At 39.5% G+C, this 25,977-nt stretch overlaps 1 protein-coding gene across 3 annotated transcripts in view; it reads right to left on the minus strand.

Annotated features, from left to right (window-relative positions):
- LOC103500532 (uncharacterized) overlaps positions 1-25,977 on the minus strand; it is a 53,784-nt gene that overhangs the window by 11,034 nt on the left and 16,773 nt on the right. For all 3 annotated transcript variants that reach the window (XR_007815788.1, XM_008463884.3, XM_051079858.1), the window contains 9 exons: positions 21,471-21,590; positions 21,023-21,051; positions 20,813-20,945; positions 19,126-19,605; positions 17,909-18,444; positions 17,757-17,820; positions 17,569-17,671; positions 17,245-17,414; positions 3,329-3,454 (listed from right to left, as the gene is read on the minus strand). Coding sequence is in view for 2 of the 3 variants with exons in the window: in XM_008463884.3 (XP_008462106.2) it covers positions 3,329-3,454; positions 17,245-17,414; positions 17,569-17,671; positions 17,757-17,820; positions 17,909-18,444; positions 19,126-19,605; positions 20,813-20,945; positions 21,023-21,051; positions 21,471-21,590 (1,761 nt within the window). In the remaining variant the exon portion in view is untranslated. The remainder of the gene's footprint in view (positions 1-3,328; positions 3,455-17,244; positions 17,415-17,568; positions 17,672-17,756; positions 17,821-17,908; positions 18,445-19,125; positions 19,606-20,812; positions 20,946-21,022; positions 21,052-21,470; positions 21,591-25,977) is intronic.

Consider the following 25,977-nt stretch of genomic DNA (forward strand, 5'->3'; position numbering starts at 1 on the left):
AGACTTCCACATACCACCTCGGATCACTTTCCGATTCTTCTGAAACTGAGGGCGCAGTCTTGGAGTCTTACCCCTTTTAGATTTGAAAATGCTTGGTCGGATCATCATCTCTTTCTCAAAAACGTAGAAACTGGTGGAGCGATTTGATTGTTGATGGCTGGCCTATATTTTCCTTTACAAAGAAACTAAAAGGCCTGAAAGTCATCTTAAAGGGTTGGAATAAGGAGATATTCGACAATATTTACTCCCAGAAACAAATGCTGCTTGATAAGATTAACTCTCTTGATTCGCTTGAAGAATCAGGCTGTTTCAAGAAAGTGTCGTGGAAAGAGAAGTTTGTAAAGTGGCTTTGCTTGATTTGATTGTTAAAGAGCATAAATTATGCATTTAGAAACCAAAGCTTCAATGGCTTAGAGAGGGGGAGGAGAACTGAAACTTCTTCCACAGATGGGTTTTAGCTCGTAAAAGTAGAAGTCTTATTTCTTCTTTGGTGAGCACTACTGGAAAGGCTCTTGTCACAGAGAAGGAGATTGTGTATGAGATCCTTAGTTTCCTTTCTAACTTATATGACAAAAGGATCTCTTCGCCGTTCATTTGTGACTGTCTCAATTGGAAAGCCCTTGGTTTATAGGATTCTAGCTTACTTGAGGCCCCCTTAACTAAAAACAAGATTAGAGAAGCTGTCTTTGAGATGGGTTGTCTTAAATCCCCCGGCCCTAATGGCATGACTGGAGAGTTTAATAAAAAATCTTGGAACATTCTAAAGTCCGACCTAGTAAGGGTGTTCCAAGATTTTTTTAAAAACGGAATTACTATTAGAAGACGTAACAAGACTTATGTTTGCCTCATCCCCAAAAAGAAAGAGGTGGCCCGTGTCAATGATTTCAAACCCATAAGCTTAGTTACCTCCGTGTATAAAGTTATTTCTAAAAACGGAATTATTAATAGAAGATGTAACGAGACTTATGTTTGCCTCATCCCCAAAAAGAAAGAGGTGGCCCGTGTCAGTGATTTCAGACCCATAAGTTTAGTTACCTCCTTGTATAAAGTTATTTCTAGGTGCTCACAACAAGACTTAAAAAAGTTCTTCCTTCGATAATTAATGATTCTCAAATGGCCTCTATGGAGGGGAGGCAAATCTTTTATGCTATTTTGGTTGCTTCTGATGCTGTTGATGAATGGTCTTTAAAAGGCAGAAAAGGCATTCTCTTGAAGCTTGATCTAGAGAGAGCCTATGACAAGGTGGACTGGTCTTTCCTTGATATAGTGAAACTTAAAGGCTTTGGTAAGAGATGGAGGAGATGGATTTGGGGCTATTGGTCGACGACTAATTTCTCCATCATTGTCAATGGTAGGTCTAGAGGAAAGATTTTTGCTAAAAGGGGCATTCGTCAGGTGATCCTCTTGCCCCTTTTCTTTTAACAATCATGGGAGATGCTCTAAGACTATTGTAATGAGAAAATGAGTTTAAAAGGCTTCTATTTTGGGAACTTGTCAGATGATTTAACCCACCTTCAGTACGTAGATGATACTCTTCTTTCTTCTTCTTAGAAGGATGAAAATTTGGAGACATGGTGGAAGGTGATCAATATCTTTCTTCTAGGAGTTGGGTTATCCCTTAACAAATCCAAAACGTCTTTGATCGATATCAACCTTAACTGTAATGACTTGGCTCCTTATATTAACTCTCTGGGGTGCTCGGTTGATAGTCTTCCCTTTAACTACTTAGGCCTTTCTATTGGAGGGGGTTGTAATAGAAAAGAAATGTGGAACGCCCTTGAAGAGCGATTCAAACATAAAATCGAGAGGTGGAGGAATGTGTCCCTCTCCATAGGGGGTAGGTTAACTCTTGTGCAATCAGTACTCAACAACCTTCCTTGTTATTTATTTTTCCTTGCTCAAGCTCCAGTTGGTGTTATCAATAGATTGAAAAAGATGATTAGGAATTTTGTTTGGACAAGAGGGCCTACTAATTCGGTTGCCCACCTTTTCAATTAGGATTGTACTTGTCGCCCAATCTATTATGGTGGCCTTGGGATTGGCTCATTTAGGCAAAAAAAAAAAAAACATTGCTCTCCTCACTAAATGGCTTTGGAAGTTTAGTAAGGAAGAAACCTCTTTATGGAGGCACTTAATTGTGGTCATTTACGGCTTAGACGAGAATGGGTGGTCTATGTAGACCCGAACAGGGGAAAGTCTTATAGATTATGGTCCGGTACTTTGAAGCACAAGGAGACCTTTAAACTTTCAGCTTTTTTTGTTGGGAAAAGGAACCAAAATCAGATTTTGGAAAGACAATTGGTGTGGTGTGGAGCCACTTGCAGAAAATTTTCCTAACTTGTTCTCCTTGTCACTAAACAATGATGCTTTTGTGGCTGATTGTTGGTGTATTATTACTCATTCATGGAACTTGCGCCTTAGAAGAAATGTGCTTGATAACAAGCTTGACAATGTGGCCTCAATACTAGAAATCCTTCATTCTTGGGCTCCCTCAGATAGTGGTGATAGTCGTAAATGGACTCCTAACGTTAATGGCAGCTTTACTATGAAGAATACTTTTCTCAGTTTAACCAAGAGATCCCCCTCCATTGCTGTTCCTTTGAGTCGTCACATATGGGAGACTAAAATACCGAAAAAATGTAAAATTCTTCTTATGGTGGCTTGCTTATAAAAGTCTTAACACTCATGAGAAACTCCAAAAAAAAATTCCAGTAGACTATGCTCAACCCCCGATGTGTTGCCTTTGTTTCAAAGAAGAGGAGACCATGAACCACTTATTTTTGCACTCTCTTTACTAGGAAAGCTTGGAAAACTTTGTTTAGAATTTTTTATTTGGAGTTTTGTCTTCCTAGTAAGGTTGATAGTTGGTTGGTTGAAGGGCTCAACATTAAAGGTTATAGCCCAAAAGGAAATATCTTATGAAGATATGCTACACGATCCCTTTTGTGGTGCATTTGGAAAAAAAGGAATAGTAAAATTTTTTAAGATAGCTATAATTCTTTCGATTCTTTTTGAACTGTGTTGCAGCACACAACTTCTTGGTGGAGTACGAATTACACCAAACACTTTTGTAATTGCAACCTTTCTATGATATTCAACAATTGGAAGACCATCATTCTCTAGTTTCCTTTAGGGAGGGCCCTCTCGTCCCTTGCCCTTAGGTTGTTCTCTTTTGTTATATAAATATACATGTTTCTTAAAAAAAAAATTCAAATCAAACAACCTCTATAACCACATTTATGCTGGAGTTAAACTGATTCAAACCTGCCCAAGCTGCAGTATGAATGAAACATAACGATCCACAACATACTAAGAATGAAAATATTACCAGATATACGTAGAAGTCTTCAATTACAGCCACATTAGTTTGCAGAAGCATGGACTGAATATGTGCTTTAGACCTATGCATTATTCTTGCCACAAGTGATAATGAGTCAGCACCTGCACTTCTTTCCTGCAGTTAAATGATAGTAGTTTAGGGGGAAAGCACATGACACATCCTCGATTTTCTAACCAATTAACCAAATGAATTAAAAAGAAGAATATCAAGCGTCTTTGAGGGGACCAAAAATCCGCACATGCCTCGGTCAGTTTGTTTAATGACTTATGTGGTCAGCAATTGGTTTTCAATACTAAAAAACTGACCATCAGTCAGTTGATAAGCCTTTGATAACCCGAAGGAATGCTAATTCCAACCAATCTACCACCTATTTATACACACACACACACGTGCGTAAAAGATGTGTAGACTCATAATGCACACTCAAGAAACACTATTTTCCTTTTTTAAAAGAAAAGGTAAAATTACTAATAATTACCTACATATGTAAGAATTACCTAACCACATAGGTAATTATGACCTACCTGGGTCATTATTATCTACTTATATTTTTTTTTTATTGCTTCAATGTCTTTCTTCATTTTGATTTTCTTCCCCACATTTCATCTTCTTTCTCCTCATATTTTCATTCTTCTCTTTTCGCAATCTTCTTATAAACAGCTTTCATTCAAGCTCACGCCCCGCTCCACCAGCCACTTCAATCGACTAGAAGGAGGCGTGTCACCTAGACACCCGATGCTTACCTCTCCACGAGATAACAAGTTGAACGCCTAGTAAGCAGAACTTCTCAAACCAATCTCCAACACAGAATTCCAACTTTGAACTTCGGAGATCTTTACAACTCAATGCAGCAGAAAACACTTAAACTCTTTAACTACTAAGCGATAAGCAAACAAAGATACACAAACCCAACACAGCGGAACATAAAAAACACAACTCTGCTTTTATTACTCGATTCAATACTTTACAATTACATTTCTTTTCTCACAAGACACAAAAATAAAACCTAAGCTCTAAGCTCCCCGCCTTCCTTCATCTACTGGGATGCTACTCTTCACATTAGGTGTCCAGTAGTATAAGAATCCCTTTCTTATCCTTCTCCTTGATCGCCTAGCAACCCATCTCAAAGACAAGACTCATCTCACACAGAACTGGGATGCAACCCTCTCTAAACATAAAACTTTAAACCATCCGAAGATGCATAACTTGGTCGATTTTCCCGCATCACAACCTACCTTACCTTTCCTTACTTGGCCTCAACGCCTGAACACCTGGGGAAGGGAAACTTAAACATGTAAGTGAAATACTTAGTCAGTGGAGATCCTAGAAACCTTTTTGGGAATACAAGTCAAGCAGAAATACATTTTCATTTCTCAAACGCGTCTTCCAACGTCTCATTTCATAAATCACAGAAATCTCACATTAGCTTCTCTTATTCCTTTCCACCAAGAACATGAATCCTCCCCCTCATCAACCCTACTGTGATTCACTCTCGCCAATATCTTACGATTGAGCTACTGTGATACTGTGATGTTCACTCCATCCACAGCATCTGAAAAGTTTTCTAATTCATTTCTGGTTGCACCGGCCGTCCACACGACATCATTCACATCATGTGCACACCACATAACCACTACTCACTTGATAGGAATAAGGCTAATGGTTTGCACACATTCATCACAGTCAACACATAAAAAACAGTAGCTTTCTCTTTTCAAACAACAACAATAATAGTAACACAGAGATATAGAACGCGTTATGCATAACTCAGACTCAGAAAGAATCTATTAAGAAAACATTTACAAAACATATAATTTACAAATCACTCACGCATGAGTGTTTAGCTTAAAAAAGCCACTCACACAGGAGTGTTTAGCTTAATAAAGTCACTCATGCAAAAGCCTGATCCTCTTTTTCCCCGAACACCTCTCCTCGCCTAGTACTTCCTCAGCAGCAACTCAACTCCTTGCACTCTTTTGACAAAACCTCCAAATAACAGCACTTCTCTTAAGGCCTTCACCCCTATTTATACAAATCCTTTGGACTGATTACTTTCTTTACCCGCCAGTTTCGAATTACAACTTTACACGTGTTAACTTACAACCTTACCGCACCATGCAACCAAATCGAAGCTTGACTCGTAAGCCAACGGTCAACTCAAGATTAGACATTCCACAAGACACTAACCTTATCTTCTCAGAAAGCTAAACTCTTCCTCACCTTCTTCATCTCAGGAAACTAAACACTTTTTCCCGCCTTCTCTTTCTCACGACAGACCACAACCGCCCACCAGATCACCTAACTCTTCTTGCAATAGAACTCCTTCCCCACGACAACTCTCCTCTATTGCTTTCTCTCAAACGCGACTTCCTTCCTTCCTTTGAACTTTATCTTTAGAATGTGTTAAGATTCTTAACAGTAAACACCAAACACACTAACTAATGGCTGGAGACAGAGACAACACTCTACTAGTTATATATTTACAAAGCCAAAATAGCATAAAACAGTCACAATATAGTAAAGAAAGCAAGAACAATAATCATAAAAGCATACCAGCCCTCACGGAGAGCTGGAAATCCCAAAAGGCTATAGCAGCCTTTACACCAAAGAAAACAAAAGATGACCTGACCTCAAAAAGACCTAAATGTTTCTATATAAAGTCCTCCTCAAATTCCACTCCTGCAGGCCCCACAGCACAATCCACAGCAGCCTTCTTTTTCAGCACCTTTTTCTTTCCCATAACTAATCATCAAGTTACCTTTTTACCCCCTCCTTTTATAGGTATTAATTATAGGAGGCCTTATAATACCCCTTGGCTCTAAATTCACCTTGTTCTCAAGGTGAAATGTAAGAAATTGCTGATTCATTTGAAAAACTTATTCCCATGTTGCTTCAGCCTCGGGTAGCCCTTTCTATTTTACCAACCAGTCATTAGCACCTAGCTCTTTGTTCAATTTGATTCCGAGCACCGTTTCTGACCATAATGCTAGGCCTCCAATCACTCAAGTTTACAAGAGAAGGGGTAAAAAGGGGAATTCCACCCAGATAGCTTGGTAGTTAGGATGGCCAGTGGTCCTCATGACACATGGCAGCAGGAGCACAAGAATATTAGGAATATATATAGGAGCTTTTGTATTAGGGTTGAGGTATCTTGATCATTAGGCATTTTGGGAGTGAACATAGTTCATGGTGGAGAGTACAGCCCTCTTATTTGGCTGAGTGTCTTGTTGGTTTTGTTACTCTTTTGTGGCTGGTGAACTATTATCCATATATCAATATAACTACAGCTTACTCTCCTGTTATATAAATTTCTCTGTGAATTCTGCTGGAGTATTAGTGTGTTGTGTGTGCTGTTTGGTTAATATTGTTGTAGGTAGAAAGGAGTCCTAACATTGGTATCAGAGCCATTCGACATCCTGGGGAGGTGGAAGAAGATGACGCAAAAATTAATCGAAGAACGATTGGATGCGTCGAAAAAGGAGATTGAAGCCATCAAAAAAGAGGTTCAACGCATACCTGTCCTAGAGAAGACGATGGAGATAATGCACGCCATGTTAACCGAAATGTACGAGGATCGCCAAAGACAGCCTGGCAGTTCGGAACTGACCGGAGTGAGTACGGGTAAACGGAAAATGCGAACGGAAGATGTGGTCGACGGAGACGAGGAAGGGGAAACCTCTCTGAGTTTAGAACCGGGGGCAGGGCAAGATCGCATAAAGTTTAAAAAACTGGAGATGCCAGTTTTTAATGGAGAAGACCCGGATGGATGGATTTATAGGGCAGAGCACTATTTTCAGATGCATCTTCTGAATGAGCAGGAGAAGTTAAAGATAGCTATAGTCAGCATGGAAGGAAAAGGATTGTGCTGGTTCCGTTGGGCGGAGAATAGGAAACGCTTCCGATCGTGGAAAGAGTTAAAAGAGAGAATATACAACCGTTTTCGTAACAGAGAATATGGAACGGGTTGCGCGCGATTCTTGGCTATAAAACAGGAGGGATCGGTGGGAGAATGCTTGCAGCGCTTTGAGGAGCTATCGGCGCCGTTACCGGAAATGGCGGAGGACGTCCTGGTAGGGGCATTCACGAATGGGTTGGACCCGGTTATTAGAACTGAAGTATTTGCAATGCGGGCCGTGGGCTTGGAGGACATGATGGATGCGGCCCGATTAGCTGAAGAGAAATTAGAGATAGCTAGGGCTTCGCACGGCCCATATGCTAAGGATTTTAAATCAGCCCAGAAACACGCGCCAAAAAATGTTGAAACCCCTTCGACGAAAATAGTGACTTTGGCCGAGAGAATCCCTGCGAGTCTGAACCAAGCAAACAACTCACAGAACGGTGCGACAGGGATGGGCGGACGACGGGATACCGGTTTTCGAAGGTGGACGGATTCTGAACTGCAAGCACGACGTGACAAGGGGCTGTGTTATCGATGCGACGAACCATTTAGCAAAGGCCATCGCTGCAAAAACAAAGAACTTCGCCTCTGTGTGGTCGCGGACGATCTAGAAGATGTTGAAATGGTGGATAGTGCGTACGAGGGAGAGATGGTGGAAGTTAGTCCGGTGGTAGAGTTGTCCCTGAACTCCGTTGTGGGGTTGACAGCACCGGGTACGTTCAAGCTAAAAGGAACGGTGGAGAACCAAGAAATAGTGATCATGGTGGATTCTGGGGCGACCCATAATTTCATCTCCCTGAAGCTGGTCGAGAATCTAAAATTACCAATGGCGGAAACAACGAATTACGGCATTATTATGGGGTCCGGGAAGGCGGTGCAAGGCCGCGGAATGTGTAAAGGTATCACAGTGGGTCTGCCGGTGATATCCATAGTAGAGGACTTCTTGCCGCTGGAACTGGGTAACATCGATATGGTGCTGGGGATGTAGTGGCTGCAGAAACAGGGAGCAATGACAGTGGACTGGAAAGCCCTCACCATGACCTTTGTGGTCGGAGATACTAAGCTAATCCTAAAAGGGGATCCTTCGCTGACCCGAATGGAGATATCCTTGAAAGTGTTAGTTAAAACGTGGCAACCGGATGATCAGGGATTTCTAGTTAACTTCAGAGCCATGGGGATTCCCAAGGCAGACCGGGAATTAGTAGTGACAGATGCTGTGGAGGACTATCAATCAGAATTTGCACAGCTACAGCAGGAATTCGGTGATGTATTTGAAATGCCCGACGGTCTGCCCCCGATGCGACGAATCGACCATAGGATCCAGTTGAAAGAAGGTACGGATCCCATTAACGTGAGACCATACCGCTACCCACATGCCCAGAAAAACGAGATTGAAAGATTGGTGAATGACATGCTGGCTTCAGGAATCATACGACCGAGCACCAACCCGTTTTCCAGCCCGGTTATCTTGGTAAAAAAGAAGGATGGGGGATGGCGGTTCTGCGTCGACTATCGCGCTTTAAACCGAGCAACGGTACCGGATAAGTTCCCTATTCCCATGATTGATGAGCTGTTGGACGAGTTAAGTGGAGCGAGTATTTTCTCTAAAATAGACTTGAAATCCGGGTACCATCAAATCGGGGTACGGGATGAAGATATAAGCAAGACAGCTTTCAGAACGCACGAGGGTCATTACGAGTTCTTAGTCATGCCCTTCGGACTCACCAATGCGCCTGCAACATTCCAAGCATTGATGAATCAGGTTTTTCGGCCTTATTTACGCAAGTTTTTGCTGGTATTTTTTGACGACATTCTGGTGTACAGCAGGGACGTGGAAACACATCTAGAACATCTGACTATGGTGTTTCAGCTATTGAGACAGCATTGCCTCTTTGCTAACCGGCAGAAATGTCATTTTGCGAAGGACCGAATCGAGTACTTAGGCCATTGGGTGTCGGCCAAGGGAGTGAAAGCTGATCAGGAGAAGATTAAGGCCATGATAGAGTGGCCAATACCGAAGAATATACGGGAGCTTCGAGGTTTCTTAGGGCTGACCGGGTATTACCGTCGGTTTGTGGCAAATTATGGCGCCATTGCTACACCACTCACGAAACTAACCAAGAAGAATAATTTTCGTTGGTCGGAAGAGGCAACGAAAGCATTTGAACAACTTAAAAGAGCCATGGTCACACTCCCCGTGCTAGCATTACCTGACTTTCAGCTGCCCTTTGAAGTGGAACCGACGCATCAGGTATCGGGTTAGGGGCTGTGTTAACGCAGAACAAAAGGCCCATCGCTTATTTCAGCCAAAAACTATCAGAAACGGCCCGAGAAAAATCTGTTTACGAGAGGGAGTTGATGGCCATAGTATTGGCTGTGGAAAAATGGCAGCATTACCTTTTGGGGCATCGATTCGTGGTATATACTGATCAGAAAGCATTGAGACATATTCTGGAGCAAAGGGAAATAGTACCCGGTGTGCAAAAGTGGCTGATGAAGCTGATCGGATTTGACTTTGAAATACGCTATAGAGCTGGACCCGAAAACAAAGCTGCGGACGCCTTGTCCCGTATGCCATTTGAGGCTGAGTTAAATGCCATTACTGTCCCTTCCTTGCTGGACATTACAGTGATCGAAAAAGAGGTACAAGCGGATGAAAAATTGAAGGCCATATTTGATAGAATTGTGGCGGATCCGAACTGTGTTCCCCGATGTACGATTCGCCAAGGTAAGCTGTTTTATAAGGGCAGATTAGTTATTTCGAGAACTTCGAGCTTCATCCCGACTATATTACACACTTTCCATGATTCGGTCCTTGGGGGACATTCCGGACAGCTACGCACTTACAAAAGGATAGCAGCAGAATTGTTTTGGGACGGGATGAAAAAGGACATCAAACAGTATGTGGATCACTGCCATGTTTGCCAGCAAAACAAGGTCCAAGCGTTATCTCCGGCCGGACTGTTACAACCTCTCCCTATTCCTAACCGTATTTGGGAAGATATTTCCATGGATTTTGTGGAGGGTCTCCCACGTTCCAAGGGATTTGACACGATATTGGTGGTAGTTGATCGCCTAAGCAAATATGCTCACTTTATCACCTTGGGTCACCCATTTTCGGCTAAAGTAGTGGCTTTGGTGTTCATCAAAGAGGTAGTGCGCCTCCATGGATATCCTCGCTCGATAGTATCCGACCGTGACCGAGTCTTTTTAAGCCACTTTTGGCAAGAGTTATTCCGCTTACAAGGGACTCAACCTAAGCGGAGCACGGCATACCATCCCCAAACCGATGGACAAACGAAGGTAGTGAACAAATGCTTGGAACTCTATTTAAGATGTTTGTGCCAAGAAAAGCAAAAGTCATGGAGTGATAAGGTGGCATGGGCTGAATATTGGTACAATACAAATTACCAATCGTCCATCAAAAATACTCCTTATGCGGTAGTTTATGGTCAGCCTCCTCCTCCCATCATTTCGTATGGTCAAACCGGGACAATGCTGAATGATTCAGTGGAGCAGCAGTTGCAATCTCGAGATGAGATGTTGAAAGTGTTGAAGCGACATTTGCAGCACGCCCAAGAAAGAATGAAGAAATTTGCCAATATCCATCGTCGGGACGTGGTGTTTGACATTGGGGATAGGGTATACTTAAAATTACAGCCTTATAGACAGCAGTCAGTAGCGAAAAAACGCTGTGAGAAATTATCACCAAGGTATTTTGGACCTTATACTGTGTTGGCACGAGTAGGAGAGGTCGCCTACCTACTGGACCTTCCGGAAACTGCTAAAATACATCCCGTCTTCCATGTATCGCAACTTAAGAAAGCAATAGGAGACAAACATCCAGTTTATCCGGACGTCACAATGATAAATGACCAAATGGAGTTAGTGTTGGAACCGGAAAACGTGCTCCAACGCCGCTGGAACGAGGCTGAACGTGATTGGGAATATTTGGTGCAATGGAAAGACCAACCGAGCCATGAGGCAACGTGGGAGTCATACGCGATGCTTCGACATCAATTTCCTAATTCCCACCTTGAGGACAAGGTGGCTCTTCTCCGTGGGGGTATTGCTAGGCCTCCAATCACTCAAGTTTACAAGAGAAGGGGTAAAAAGGGGAATTCCACCCAGACAGCTTGGTAGTTAGGATGGCCAGTGGTCCTCATGACACATGGCAGCAGGAGCACAAGAATATTAGGAATATATATAGGAGCTTTTGTATTAGGGTTGAGGTATCTTGATCATTAGGCATTTTGGGAGTGAACATAGTTCATGGTGGAGAGTACAGCCCTCTTATTTGGCTGAGTGTCTTGTTGGTTTTGTTACTCTTTTGTGGCTGGTGAACTATTATCCATATATCAATATAACTACAGCTTACTCTCCTGTTATATAAATTTCTCTGTGAATTCTGCTGGAGTATTAGTGTGTTGTGTGTGCTGTTTGGTTAATATTGTTGTAGGTAGAAAGGAGTCCTAACACATAACTAGAGCTCAAACTCCCCGGTCAGCATGGAGTGTTGATGCTGCACTCCTTGTTGCTTCCCCAACTTCAGCTTTAGCTGCGAAATATGGAACACATCATGGATGGCAGCTTCGGGGTAATTCCGAACGATATGCCACTTCCCCAATTTCTTCTTTGATTCTATAGGGCCCATAGCATCTAGGTGCCAGCTTCTCACACTTCTTCCTAGCTAAAGAACGTTCCCTATATGGTCTCAGCTTCAAGTATACTTCATCTCCCACTTTGAAATTTGAGCTCTCTTCTTTTTAGATCAACCATTTCTTTCATCCTATTCTGAGCTGTGCACAAATTCTCCTTTAGAGCATTAAAGGTTAGGTCTTTCTCTTTCAACATTTTTTCTACCTCATTATTTGGAGTCTTGTTGGTACCCATATGATAGTAAAGGAGGGGGTGGTGTGCCATAAACCATTGAAAAGGGGTTGTCTTTGCTGAAGCATGAAAAGTGGTGTCGTACCACAACTTACCCATGGAATGAATAAATGGGTATTCGCCTGCTCATTGCAAAAACACCTTAGATAGGTCTCCGAGCATTTGTTCACTCTCTCAGATTGTCCATCAGTTTGGGGATGGAAAGTCGTGCTCCTCTTTAAGATGAATCCCATCATAGCAAATAGTTCCCTCCAAAAGTTGCTTAGGAAAATCTTGTCACGATCTGAGATAATGGACTTAGGGATGCCATGTTTTCCAACAACTCTATCAATGAACACTTCGGCAACCTATTTAGCTAAAAATGGGTGTTTGAGAGTTATGAAGTAGGCATATTTACTTAGTTGATCAATTACCACCATGATGACATCCACCCCACCAGCTAAGGGCAATCCCTCTATGAAGTCCATGGTCCAATCCTCTAGTATTTTCTTCAGAATTGGAAGAGGTTGCAATACTCCAGCGGGCTTAGTAGCTTCAAACTTATTCCTTTGACAAATATCACACTGTTTAACATACCTTTTGATGTCATTTTTCATGCCTTGCCAGTGTAATTTCCCACTCATCCTTTTGTAAGTTCTTAGGAAATCCAAATGGCCCCCTAAAATGGAATCATGGAAGGTATGTAGTAGGTTTGGTATAGAGGAAGTTTTTGAGATAACAACCCTTCCTTTGTACAACAACCTCTCATTCTCCCCTTCCTCTTCTGAATTCTCCTTCAATTTCTCTATGATTTTCTGCAATTCCCTATCTTTCTCTACTTCCTTCCCTACCACTTCCATGTCAACTATCCCATGTGTGGTCATGGCATTCAACTCGGGTGACAGTTCTAATCTGGACAAAGCATCAGCGACTTTGTTTTGTAATCCTAGTTGATAAAGAATCTTGAAATCATACCTTAGCAGCTTAGTTAACCACTTTTAAAACTGTGGCTGCACTTCCATTTGTTCCAACAAGAACTTCAAGGCTCTCTGATCAGAAATAATGGTGAATTTTCTCCCCAACAAGTAACGCCTCCACCTCTGCACAGCAAGTACTACAGCCATCAACTCCCTTTCATATATTGACTTGATCTTTGCTCTTGAAGACAATTTCTGGCTGAAGAAGGCAATTGGATGCCCATTTTATGAAAGCACAGCCCACAAACCAAAACCAGATGCATTTGTCTCAATGACAAAAGGCAAAGACCAATCAGACAAAGCTAAGACTGGTATGGAAGTCATGGTGGCTTTTAATTGTTCAAAAGCTATTAACCTCGTCATTCTAGTTGAATGCATTTTTCTGTAGGAGTTTAGTCAAAGGGGCTGCAATTTCTCCATATCCCTTCACAAATCTCCTATAATAGCCCGTCAAGCCTAGGAAACCTCTCAAACCATTCACATCTTTAGGTTGGGGCTTGTCCTCATCGGCTTCTACCTTTTGCTAGAAATTTGATGCCCCAAATATAGAATCTTCGAGTTTGCTATCACACACTTCTTTTTGTTGGCAAATAATTGGTTATCTCTCAAAATTGCAAACACCATTCCCAAATGTTTCTCATGCTCAATAATATGAGCATTATAAATAAGTATATCATAAAAAAAAAAAAACCAATACACATCTCCATAAGAAAGGCTTAAATACCTGGTTCATAAGAGATTGGAAGGTGGTCGGTGCATTAGTGAGGCCGAATGGCATGACACGGAACTCATAATGGCCTTCATGAGTTCCGAATACTGTCTTCTCAAAGTCTTCTTCCTTCATTCTAATCTGGTGGTACCTGAATTTCAAGTCCAGCTTTGAGAAAACCTTAGCTCCATAAAGCTCGTCCAACAATTCTTCAATTACAAAAATAGAAAATTTATCAGAAATAGTTACCTGATTTAGCTTCCTATAATCTACACAAAACCTCCACCCTCCATCATTTTTCTTCACTAATAGAAGAGGGCTGAAATAGGAGTTACGGCTAGGTCTAATCACACCAGCTTGGAGCATCTCAGTCACCAATTTCTCTATCTCTTCTTTCTAAGCATGGCCATATTTCTAAGGTCTAACATTGATGGGTTTTTGCTCGAGCAAGGTAAGGATGTGATGATCAATACTTCTCTTAAGGGGAAGTTCTTTCAGGACATCAAATATGTCACTATACCTTTTCAGCGATGCTTTGATCATAGGAAGATCTTCCTCATCACCCTTGATTTCTATTTCTTCATCATAGTCTTCTTTGGATTCAATCTTATAGTATTGCATCTCTACTAGACACTCTTGGTCTTCTTCTTCCCATGTTTTTTCCAAGGTTTTTAGTGAACATTCAGCCTTAATGAGAGTAGGGTTTTGAGAACCACTTGTCTTTCCCCAACCCAAAACGTCATGTTTAAGGATGGCCAATGAACCTTCATGGTGCCAATTCCACTGCATATCGAGAACCAAGTCCACACTGCCCAATTCAACTACCAAGAAATCTGCCACAATGCACAACTCATTCAACTTAAGCTTGACTCTCTTGCATACCCCTTGTCCCTTGCATCGAGTGCCATTATCAATTTTGACTCCAAAAGGAGTTACTTCCATCGAAATTTTCCTTTCTTCCACTATTTTTTGGTGTATGAAGTTATGAGTGGCTCCACTATCAATTAAAACCACCACTTCCTTATCCATCAGTTCCCCCTCAGCTTCATGGTACCCTTCGATGAGAGACTCATGATTATCTTAAGCTCAATTTCAGAACCTTCCACCACCTCTAGCTGTTTCAATTCAACTAATTCTTCCCCACTTTCCTCAAATGGATCTTCTTCCTCGTTAAGAATGAAAAGCATTAATTCTCTCTTCTCCATAACCTTGCATCTATGGCCATGGGAATATTTTTCATTGCATCTAAAACATAATCCCTTTTCTAGCCCAACACAAAACTCTGCATCTGACAGTCTTTTTATGGGTGGTTCATTCTTGTAGTAGCTACCCTTGATCGGTAAAGTCACTTGCTTCATTTGAAATTTGGTTTATTTGTGAGGTTCTTTCTCATTCCCTCCCTTGCTTTTGCTGTCGGTGCCTTCTCCACTCTTATGTTCCAACAACCCCAGCTCTTCTCTTGCAAGCTTCAAGGCCAGATTACGATCGTTCACTAATTGTGCTTCCTTCATACATTGCTCCAGGGTTCGTGGGTGTCTACTAATGACTTCAGCTTGGTGCAGGTTCCAAACCAGTTACAAAGGCATTTCTTAGCACACTTTCAGTCATGTGAGGTAGAGGGGCCGAGTAATTCACAAACTTCTTCATGAAATCATTATAAGAACCATCTTGTTGTATTCAAATTAGCCTATCTCCTAAACTCTTTTGCTCAAAATCTCTAAAAAATTCAAACATTCTACTCTTGAAATCTTCCCATGACTCAATCTTCTTTCTATTGTGGCTCCATCTATATCAATCAACCTCATCTTGCCCGAAACTCACTACAGCCACTTTCACTTTTTCCGTTTCTGGTAGGTTGTTGATCTTAAAGAAGTGTTGAGCACGGTGAACCCATGATTCAGGGTTTTCACCAAGAAACATTGGCATTTCCAACTTCTTGTATTTGCTTCGATCCACTGTCCTTTGAGTTCCTACATTAGTACCATCGAACTCCTCTATTCTTCCTTTAAGTTTCATCATGGATTGATCAGAAGTACCAGATTCTTCCCTCTTTCGGTAGCTATGGTTTTCTCTCATTTCTTCCGATAATCTATCCATAGACTTCTTCATTTCCAGCATCATTTCTTTAAGTCCCAGGACTTCCTTCTCTGTTCCTTCCATCCTTTCCTCTGTCAAACGTTGAGCCATTGCACGAGTAGTAACCCCTAATTTCCGAGGCTCTAATACCAATTTGTTAAGATTCTTAACAATAAAACACCAAACACACTAACTAATGCCTAAAAACAAAGGCAACACTCAGCTAGTTATATATTTATAGAGCCAAAATAACATAAAAGCCACAATAGTAGAGAAAGCAAAAACAATAACCATAAAAGCATACCAACCCTTCACAATGAGCTGGGAATCCCTAGAGGCTACAACAGCATTTACACCAAAGAAAACAAAAGATGACTTAACCTAAAAAAGACCTAAATTGATCTATACTTTGAGACATTTTTCCCAATCCACTGGAGTTATTTTGCTATTGAAGTAGTCATTTTGTTGGATTCTTGAGTATATTTCCATCTCATAGTAGATATATGACTGATTATTTTATTTTCTTGAATAGGAATCAACATTTCATGTCATGTTTTAAAACCAAAATAGTATTTTCAAGCCTTCGACGCTCTTTTTCTTTAAACAGAAAGATAACTTTTCATTGATGTAATGAAATGAGTCTAATGTTCCAAATACAAGAAGAAACGTTAGACTTTAATGCCTACTGATCTCCTTCCTGTTGGTTGCATTTCTCTCTAACGTTTCTTCTTGTATTTGGAACATTAACCTAGGCTTTAATGTTCTTATTGGGCTGTAAAAATTCATTCTTGATAATTCTTTAATTTTCTTCTTTCTTAACTAAATATATGTTGGTCATTTGGCAACAATCACAAAATTCAAAGCTCCCTCTTGTGACTAGTGTCACCGAGTGTTTCCCTATTTTCTATTGACGGAAGTCAACTTTGGCCCATAATGCCAGCTAACATTGGCCCAAGTGGTTGCTCTGATACCAAATTGACGTAGCCTAAGTATTCTCAAGGAATAATCATTCAAGAATGAGTCTCGTGCATCTTTTATTGAAGTGATAATAATTCATACCAGAGCAACACTATTACAAATGGAGTAAAAAAGGAAAGAACCTAGAATACTAGCCAATTATCCAATTAACCTCATTCTTCTGACATCATAATTGCTTCGCAGTTAAATGCCTCAATATTTTAAAATTGCAATTAAAATAAAATTGATATCTATTTCTCAAATACGGAAGAAAGACTAAAAGGGAGAAAAGGTTTAAAAAATGGAGAAAAAGATAGACATATAATAGAATATATATGTATGTACATAAACAAACTAAAATAAATAAATAAAAAATGGAACATTTCTATGGTAGTAGCCTTGTATAATAAACTTGCACCTTGAGACCAAAAGACGTTCCATGCAAGTAACCTAAGCTACTGCCAGGAGGGCTTGGCGTAACTTCATTGAAAGAAAATGTCGAACTTGAAGCTGATGGGGAAGATGAATGGGGTCTTATCCACTGCTCACAATCCTGTGCAGCTCGTGACAAAGCTGTCTTCAACTTATCTACATGCCAGGAAGACGAACCATGTAAGTCAAAAATTCAAGAAAGTAAAATACTGACATTAAGTATCTGATATATTGAACTTTGAGAATAAGACAGCATAGAGTTCCAAGAACTGGTCAGGGATATCCGAAAGGGAGGAAAAAGAGTGTGTACAATTGAGGGAGTCTGGAAAGCCTTTTCCACCAGAACTGGTGCTAAGCTGGCCAAAAGTCTCATATACAAAATAGAAGAACACTTCAAACAACTGGCACATTCCCTGCTTAAAATAATCTAATCAGAAATATTTCAGGCACTTAAAAGGTTAATGGCATTTAACAAGTTACCCATTAAATACTGGATACCTTGAAAAACTCAACATTCACTATTTCTAGTTTCTGCATGAGCCTTGCATATTTGTCCATGGACCTGGAATTTGGGAGTTGAAAAATATCAAGATTATAAAATAAAATAAAAGTTTCTCTCACACATTCCAATATCACTAGAGATACTTCACCTTAAAAGGCATAGGGATGATCCTGTTTGTGCTGTAATATCATCATAAGTGTGGTTAGAACAATGGTTCCGTGAAAGTTTGGGTTTTGAAATTCTGCTTGGAAGTTGACTATCTTCATCAATAAAGTCAGCTAAAAGATCTTCATCTTCATCTTCAGAAACAGTATTAGCACCATTTGCAAGATTGTCTGTAAACTTAGTTGGAGAGGCATTACTTCTATGAGAACTTCCACCCACACTTCCATCCACTTCTCCATAATGGGTACCATTTGGTGTGCCTTCCTTATAAGTATGTATTAGTTTAAGTAAAAATGGATTTCCACTATTGAGCCACTGCAAAAAACCACTTCTATCCATGCCTGTACTGATTGAGCTTGTTGACTTATCTGAACGTGGGACCTTGCCATTAGACGAGTTACCCTCAGATGTAACAAACAAAGGTGCCCCATCACCAACAAGTCCAGCAAAACTAACAACTTGAACTGTATCTGGCGGCAGTGTAAGCCAATTCTCTTTTTCCATAACCATCTTTAGAGCCTAATAATATGAAGAGTAAAATCATTCCATGAAGTACCGGTGAATTTTCACATTCAAGCTTAGAAATTGCCAAGTTTGACCAACTAGTAGAGGTGTTGCTGAGACAGTTTACTTAAAGTAAATTAAAATTTCCAATTCATGCAGACCATTAATCATATCCCGGTATAGACACAACATAAGAAATTTACAACGACTGCAAGATTTCCAAGTCACTGACAATTAATCAAAACCCTTTTCCTTTTTTTTTTTTTTTTTTGGGAAACGGATACAAGCCTCAATAAAATATGAGACTTGAGCTCAAAGCACAAGACTATTGTACTAAGAGCAAAGGAACTACAACTGAACTCAAGGATTTCTAATTGACACAAAAACTCTGGTGTTGTGAGCCAAGAGCAATTTGGGGAGAAGTTCCAAGTTAAAACTAGCAAACAAATAGGAATGGCAAGAAGGGAAACAATGTTAAGCAGGGAAACCAGCAGTTCTTTCTATTTCATCACTAATGAAGAGATAATCGTAATACTTAATTGTTTTTTTTTTTTTTTTTTTGTTAACTAGCACGGGGAAAATTACTGAGATTTTAGAAATATTGCAGCATTTAGCTACCATTATAAGCATGACGCTGCATGTCTAAACAATTGTAGACCAAAACCATGGCAGAATTGAGCGTGAAGGTTAACTTACGTGCATACTCTGCTTATGGAAAGCAACATAATAGTTTTCACATACAATCTTCAACTTTTGCCTAAATTCAACTGCTTCAACTCCACAGAAGGCTTCTCCAGCCAATATGAAGACATTGAGATCTTCGTAGTTTTTCAAGAATTGATGAATGCTCGTCGAGCAAACAGCAGCAGAAGAAAGAAGTACTGACACACGACTAGTAGTTAGTTGCCAAAGGTTCTTGCGGCCTCTTTGTAGGGTTTGGGAAACAAAATCTATAGCATCTTTTCTCAGATGATACCAGGGAGAACCACTGGTTGATGCCGCACTGCTATCTGTCCGGGACTCCCTAATGGAATCACCCTCGTCCATGTAAATAGAATGTGTAATTCCAGTACTCCCCATCGAAGAGACATCGATTGTTGATTCCTCAGAATCTCCTAACTTAATGTCATAATTATCTTCTTGATGCTTCATGCTAGGAGTTCGTTCAATTGAATCCTGAGTAAAAAAAATGCTTTATATTATAAAAATTTTAAGTGCTCAACGATAAAACATGCTTCTAACTAGTAACACTTCAAACAAATATAGTAATGCTAAAGAAACAAAAAGTAAAAATAATAAATAAACAACATTATATCAAAAATAACCCACTAGGACAATAGGCAACTAGCCCAAGCCATGGAGTTAATTTCCATTGTTGTTTACATGGCCCTTATTCAATACTAGGGGTTCCCCTTGGAAAACTACTAACAATTAAATATTCATCTTTTCATTTTCCACCACGACTCAACTCAGAATTTCAAGAAAGGGTGATCTTCACGAGTGATTACAAAAGATCTAATCAAATCTTTTTCTAAGTTCTATTTCCATTTACCGGACTTAGTTATTATTATTATATAACTATAACAGAACTTTTCATTGCTAATTAAAAAATAACAAGAAAGTGGAAAAGTCCTATTAGACCACCTATTGTTTTACAATACAGTAGAAGAAGGAAGAAAGGGAAGGCACATGTGAAGGAAAGCATAATCAATGAGAGTGGGAACAAGAGTTAGAGAATATGCTATTGTTATAGGAGGGAATTCGGAGGGGGGGGGGGGGGGGGAGATCATTTGGTAAGGTTTCTCTTTCATCCTTGAGAGATAGGATAACAGAGAGGGAGAGAGTAGCAAGTTCTTCTGCTATTACTTTAGTTCTATTACAAATTGATCATTGAATCAATTCTATATTGTAATCCTGTACTTGTATCAATTGAATAAGAACATTCTTACTTGGTGTTCTATCACATCCATCCAAAGAGTCTACAAAGAGTAGACTGAAACATAAAAAGAAAAAGTTCTTGTCAGCTTATTTAATGTGACGTGATCTAATCCACAAGGTGTTAAACCACTCTCTCCTCCTTTACCCAAAATCTTTTGACTTTAAGAATCTTGCATCTCAAGATATGAGACCCTACAATATAAAGATAAAGCAACTTGTCTGTATCATGCAGATAAGTTTGTAGTAAATTGAAATTATCATCATCTATTATTCTTATAGTTTCTTCTATTATGAGACCCCACAATATATGTAGGGCCTTCAGGGAATCTCAAGTAACCAAGTGGTAGAGTTGGCTACTGAGATCAAAAGGCTCTCCCGCAAAAATCAACCGAACAAGATATGACTCAAGTGGAATAAGTAAGCAATAGTAGATATGGTAATAGACCTTGGTATCCAGTTGGAAGCTTAAGATTTGATAGTATGAGCACATCGAAGTAAATAAGACAGCTAGCGTTTTCAATAAACACAGCCTAAACTTCGATTCAGGTATCCGAAAGCATAGATCACTGTATGTAAGCCTGCAATTGGATAATATGAGTTAAACACTCTTATTTCACATACTGAATGAAAGACTCGGCAATTTCAAGTACTTTACCTACTATTCTGTACATGCACATCCTGATCCTGCAAAGAGTGAAAAACCATCTTTGAATATTTCCTTAATTACACATCAAGGAAATTATGTAGAAAATCAATTGAGACAGGTAAAAGAACTGAATTTGATCTTTTTGTTCCAACTTATTATTTTTATCAGAACATTAATAGAGTCTTCATATCCATTAAACTCAACCTATGTATTTAAAAAATTTAGATTAATAAAGTGGAATGGACATGAGAAAAAGCAACCTCAAGTCCAGCAGTTGTGTTTTAAACTAAATGCTGCCTATCAAAAAAACAAAAAGAAAAACGATAAAGAAATCTTTTCCACAAAGTTTTCTGTGTTAATTTTAACGGAAACCAACTTTAGATAGGGCAAATACGCCAAGTCGAAAGCAATTTTGAATTATTCACATAAACCAGTTCCTCAATTTACACAAACGCACCTCTTGCACAATGTCTTTCAAGGCAGAATGGGTTTCTGATATAACTTCCTGCATAAAAAAGCTTTGTATCTTTTCAGCAAGACCGGAGACATCCCCTATTAGTGCATAGGCGTCAACCACCTGTTCATAGCAACAACAGCCGGATAATTTTAAACAAACTTCATTAAAAGTAGCGAAAAATGAATTCAATAATTAATCACTTGCAATTGTTCTACAATTACAAAGAGTGAATGTGCGCCTTGTCTTGGTTCATTTCATTCAGAAGGTTGCTGGAAGAAGCTGTAATTAATGATTTCCAGCTTTGATTATCTTTTTATCATATAAAAGAGTGGGCTCTCAGCCTAACTGTAGAAGTTGGAGTTTAGATTCTTCGGGGAGACTTATAGTAAATTCTCCAAGCATTTGACAATCGGTATTACCATGGATAAGCTCATTTCTAAAGCCCTGTGGAAGTTTAAATGCTCTAGTTAAGTGAATATTTTCACGTGGGTAATAATTTTTGGGTCATTAAAACTTCTTCACTCTACAAAGGAAGCTCCCTTTCATTGTTTTTCTTTAAATGGAGACAAGCCTCTTTATTAATGATAATAAATGAAACTTAAGTTCAAAGTACAAAAGTATTATACTAAGAGCAAGAGAACCAGAAGAATACAATCTAAGACTAAACGGAAGCTAGCTTAGGCAATCAAAAAGAAGGCAACCTAGAAATTAATTCCAATGGAAAATAAACAAACTAAAACAAACGACTCAAAGATAAAACAAACATAGAAAGCTAAATACAAAGCAAAACTTAAAGTTCTCTCATTAGGAACCCATTTGAAACCGAAAACTTGCACTCCCAAATCTTCAAAATGATCTTTTTTTTTTTAAGGAAACGAATCTCATTTATTATAAAAAAATGAGACAAAGCTCAAAGAACAAGAGCATTATACAATGAGCAATTAAACAACTAGGGATCAGTAAATGCACCTGGAAATCTCAACTAGGTTGACACCCCCTTAGCGTCCTCATTATATCCAAAAAATAGCAAAATGAAATGACACTGAGAAAGTAAAAATAGTCGAAAACACAAGACCTTTACATCAGCACCCTATCATTAACAAAAGACTAAAAAACAACTATAAATAGGGCAGAAACAGAGCCCTTGCCTAAATTTCCTTAGCTGAACTCAAAATGGTTAAACAATAAAAGCTTGCCAGTTGAGGTGCATGTCCTGTGTGGAGTAATCATGAAATCCTTTGACCATGGAGCACCATGATAAAGCATTTAAACAAGCATACTCAAATCGATCGGACCATATTGAAGTTGTATTGTGGAAAATGCGTTAGATTTCTTCCAAACCATAGTTCTACTAATAAGGCCTTGACTGCATTGCACCATAATGAGGTTTCCTTTAAATCTAGTCCAGAGAGAATTTGCAACACATTACCACTAAAGTTGCCATAAAAACCCAACTGAAATTAAGAGTTTGCAGCAGCCTACACCAACAATTTACTGCACAAAGACACTCAGAAAAATAGGTGCAGAAGATCTTCTTGATTCATACAACATAGATGGCACATATGAGGAGATAGGCAATGAGAGGGAAGCTTTTTTTGCAGTGAAGAGGCACAATTTAAATTCCCTTGAAGCACTATTCTTCTTTCATTAATCCTCTAAAGTAAACCGCCCAGAAACTAGTTTGGCTATCCTATTGCTCGAAAATTGACCCTTTAGGCAAAAGGGCAATACGAATTAATCTAGGGAACTTGCTGTTTAGAGGAATATTGTCCAGTCATGGATCAATTCAAAAATACACTCTGCTGCCATTACCAATTCTGAAAGTGGCTAGAGCTTCAATCTTGTGTCATTCTCTTGAAATACTAATCTACAGGCTTCTCAAGCTCAGATTCTCCTTCCCGCTAGTCTGTCAAAGGAAGGGGTGGCTACCGTGAATACTTTTAACTACTTTGTACCACAAGGCATTTTGTTCCGACAAGAATCTCCATCCCCATTTTGATAAAAGAGCCATATTTCTTATTCTCAAATCACTTAGGCCGAGGCCCCCATCTCCTTGGCCTTCAGTGATTTAGCCCATTTAGCTAAGTGGTTCAGCTTTCCCCCTTTTTTAACTTCCCAAAAATTTTCTCATGATTTTTTCCAAAGTATTAGAAACTAAAATTGGCATAAGGAAAGTTGACATGTGGTAAGTAGAGAGATTGGAAAGGTGATTTGCAGAGTGTGAGTCCGCCATGAGATAAGTTGTATCTCCTCCACTTGCTTAGTTTACCTTGAATTTTATCTATAATGGGCAGCCAGAATAAGGAGCTTTTTGGGTAGCCTCTAAGCGATAAGCTAAGTTACATTAAGGGAAGATATGATTTTCATGCTTTCGCTTATTCAGATTTTTCCTTATATAAGATCAATTTTGCAAGTGGCAAAGAATGGGACTAATTCTACAAGTAAGTTTTATGCCGATTCTTTACAGCATGCCCCGGATTCCGGGGTGAGAAATAACTTAGGAAGATTTGGATCCAATGCTTCGTCCAAATTATTTGCCTCGAATTTAGCCAACACGTCGTCTCCCTCCTCTAAAATCACTGGTTCCAATTCTTCATTGCTGGTACTAACTATGGATTCTTCATCATCTAATTTTTCTTTTCCAGAATTTGTAATATACTAATATTTGATGTTGAATGCAGAGTACCTCGCACAAGATTAAAGCCCGAGTCTGGAATATACTATGGAAGATATGATTTTCTGGTTGGTCCTTTTTTCTTTTAACCTTCTTTTTGTTTCTGTTGTCTAGAGAGATAGGTTGTTGGAATGCTTCATTAGGGGGAAGGAAAAACCATTATCTTTAATATTTGTGGGCCCCATCTCCTCCTCTTCCTCGTTGGCATACCAGAACCCATGTGTTCCTTTACAGGCTACTTCTATGGAACCCATCAAGTTGGATCGTTTCTTATTGGCAGCAATGAAGTCGTTTAGGGGGCTGCTGATTAATGGAGATTTGGGAGAACAAACAGCATTAGCTTCAGGTGCTTTATTGCCACTGCTTTTCTTTTCCCTCCATAAATTCCTTGCTTCTTTCCCATGCACGGTTGTTGCTCCTCCTTCTGAATTTGACTTTTGGTGCGTGTTCTTCTCTTCTTTCTCCGGCGAGGAGGAGGCTGTCCGGTCAAAAAGTAAAGCACCAGCCATACTTTTTTTTTCCATCGGAAGGGTTTCTATTGATTGCCAGAACCTGCAGCATATTTAGACTATTATCCACTAATGGGAGGTCCAATGAGATTCCTTCATCCAAGGCTACTGCATTTAATCTACATAAATCAATAGGATTAGTAAAGTCACCAAGTAAAAGATCGTTTTTAATCAAATGGAACTTCAATCGACTCAATATCACCAAAATTAAGGAAGAAACTTGCTCTTAAAGTGTTCTTTATCTCAATGGTTGCTAGTAGGAACCTACATAAATTCTTTCTCACTTGGATTCTAGCTTTAGAACAATCAACAAGGTTAAGAGAATCCAGAGCTATTTCTTCCAAAACCTCTAAAGAACTCACCAATCGCTTTGAAGACATCTTTCCTCCATAGATCAAGGGGAAAGTTCTTAACTAAGAGCCACCCTCCATACCTTGTAATATGTGTTGCTCTGCTATGCTTATCATCATCCCACTTTTCAAATAATAGGTGAAATTTTCGGTAGTTAAACCATTTTCCTGGTGTAATAATCAAATCTTCAGCATTTCCTTTTGTTAATTTGATAACAGCTTTATCGGCGTATAACGTGTTATTGCTGATATTGAAGTTGAACAAGTCTTCAAGATGGGCTTTTATGTTTTTCCATTCATCAAAGGAAAACAAATGTAATGATATCCAGAGGTTAGAAAAGTCTTCCTTAATGCAATCGTCTGATTTTCGGACCCAGTGCCTTTCGCCCAAATTTTGTTTTTTTCCTTTATGATAGATTTGCTCCAGGGACCTTTACTTTGTCTGCATAGCTTAAAGCCAAGGAGTTTGCTGGAGGAGGTTGTGATCTCGTCTTAAGCAAGTCAGGTTGCAGAGAGAAATGTCATAGTTCGTATTTGCGAATCAATAAAAAGTCCTTAATCGTATTAAGAAATGAAGACCATCCCTTCTTGGAATCACCTGAGAAGATGTGAATAAAGGAGAAGTCGGATCCCTTTCGTGCTACACACCTCATGAACCAACCTGAAGGAGTTCGAAATTTAGTTAGCCTTGTAGATTCACATCCATCATTTTTGTTTTCCAAAAAGACTTCCCTTCTGGTTCTTCCATTGGGTTCGTAATATCTTCCATGAACCATTCAAATTGGAGCTTAGATACTTTGAGAATTTTTCTAAATCCACGTCTTCAATATGGAAATACCTCTTTCAAACCATATGCAGTAAAAAGAATCTTGGATTTTGCAGCTTTTCACCTCCATGTCTGAAACTACTTATCTTGTTGGAATTAGGGGATGCCAAAACGAGGAAGTGGTTGGGGAGGAGTAGAGAGGAGAGAG

This window comes from Cucumis melo, chromosome 12, assembly GCF_025177605.1.
Source record: "Cucumis melo cultivar AY chromosome 12, USDA_Cmelo_AY_1.0, whole genome shotgun sequence".
Taxonomy (NCBI): Eukaryota; Viridiplantae; Streptophyta; class Magnoliopsida; order Cucurbitales; family Cucurbitaceae; genus Cucumis; species Cucumis melo.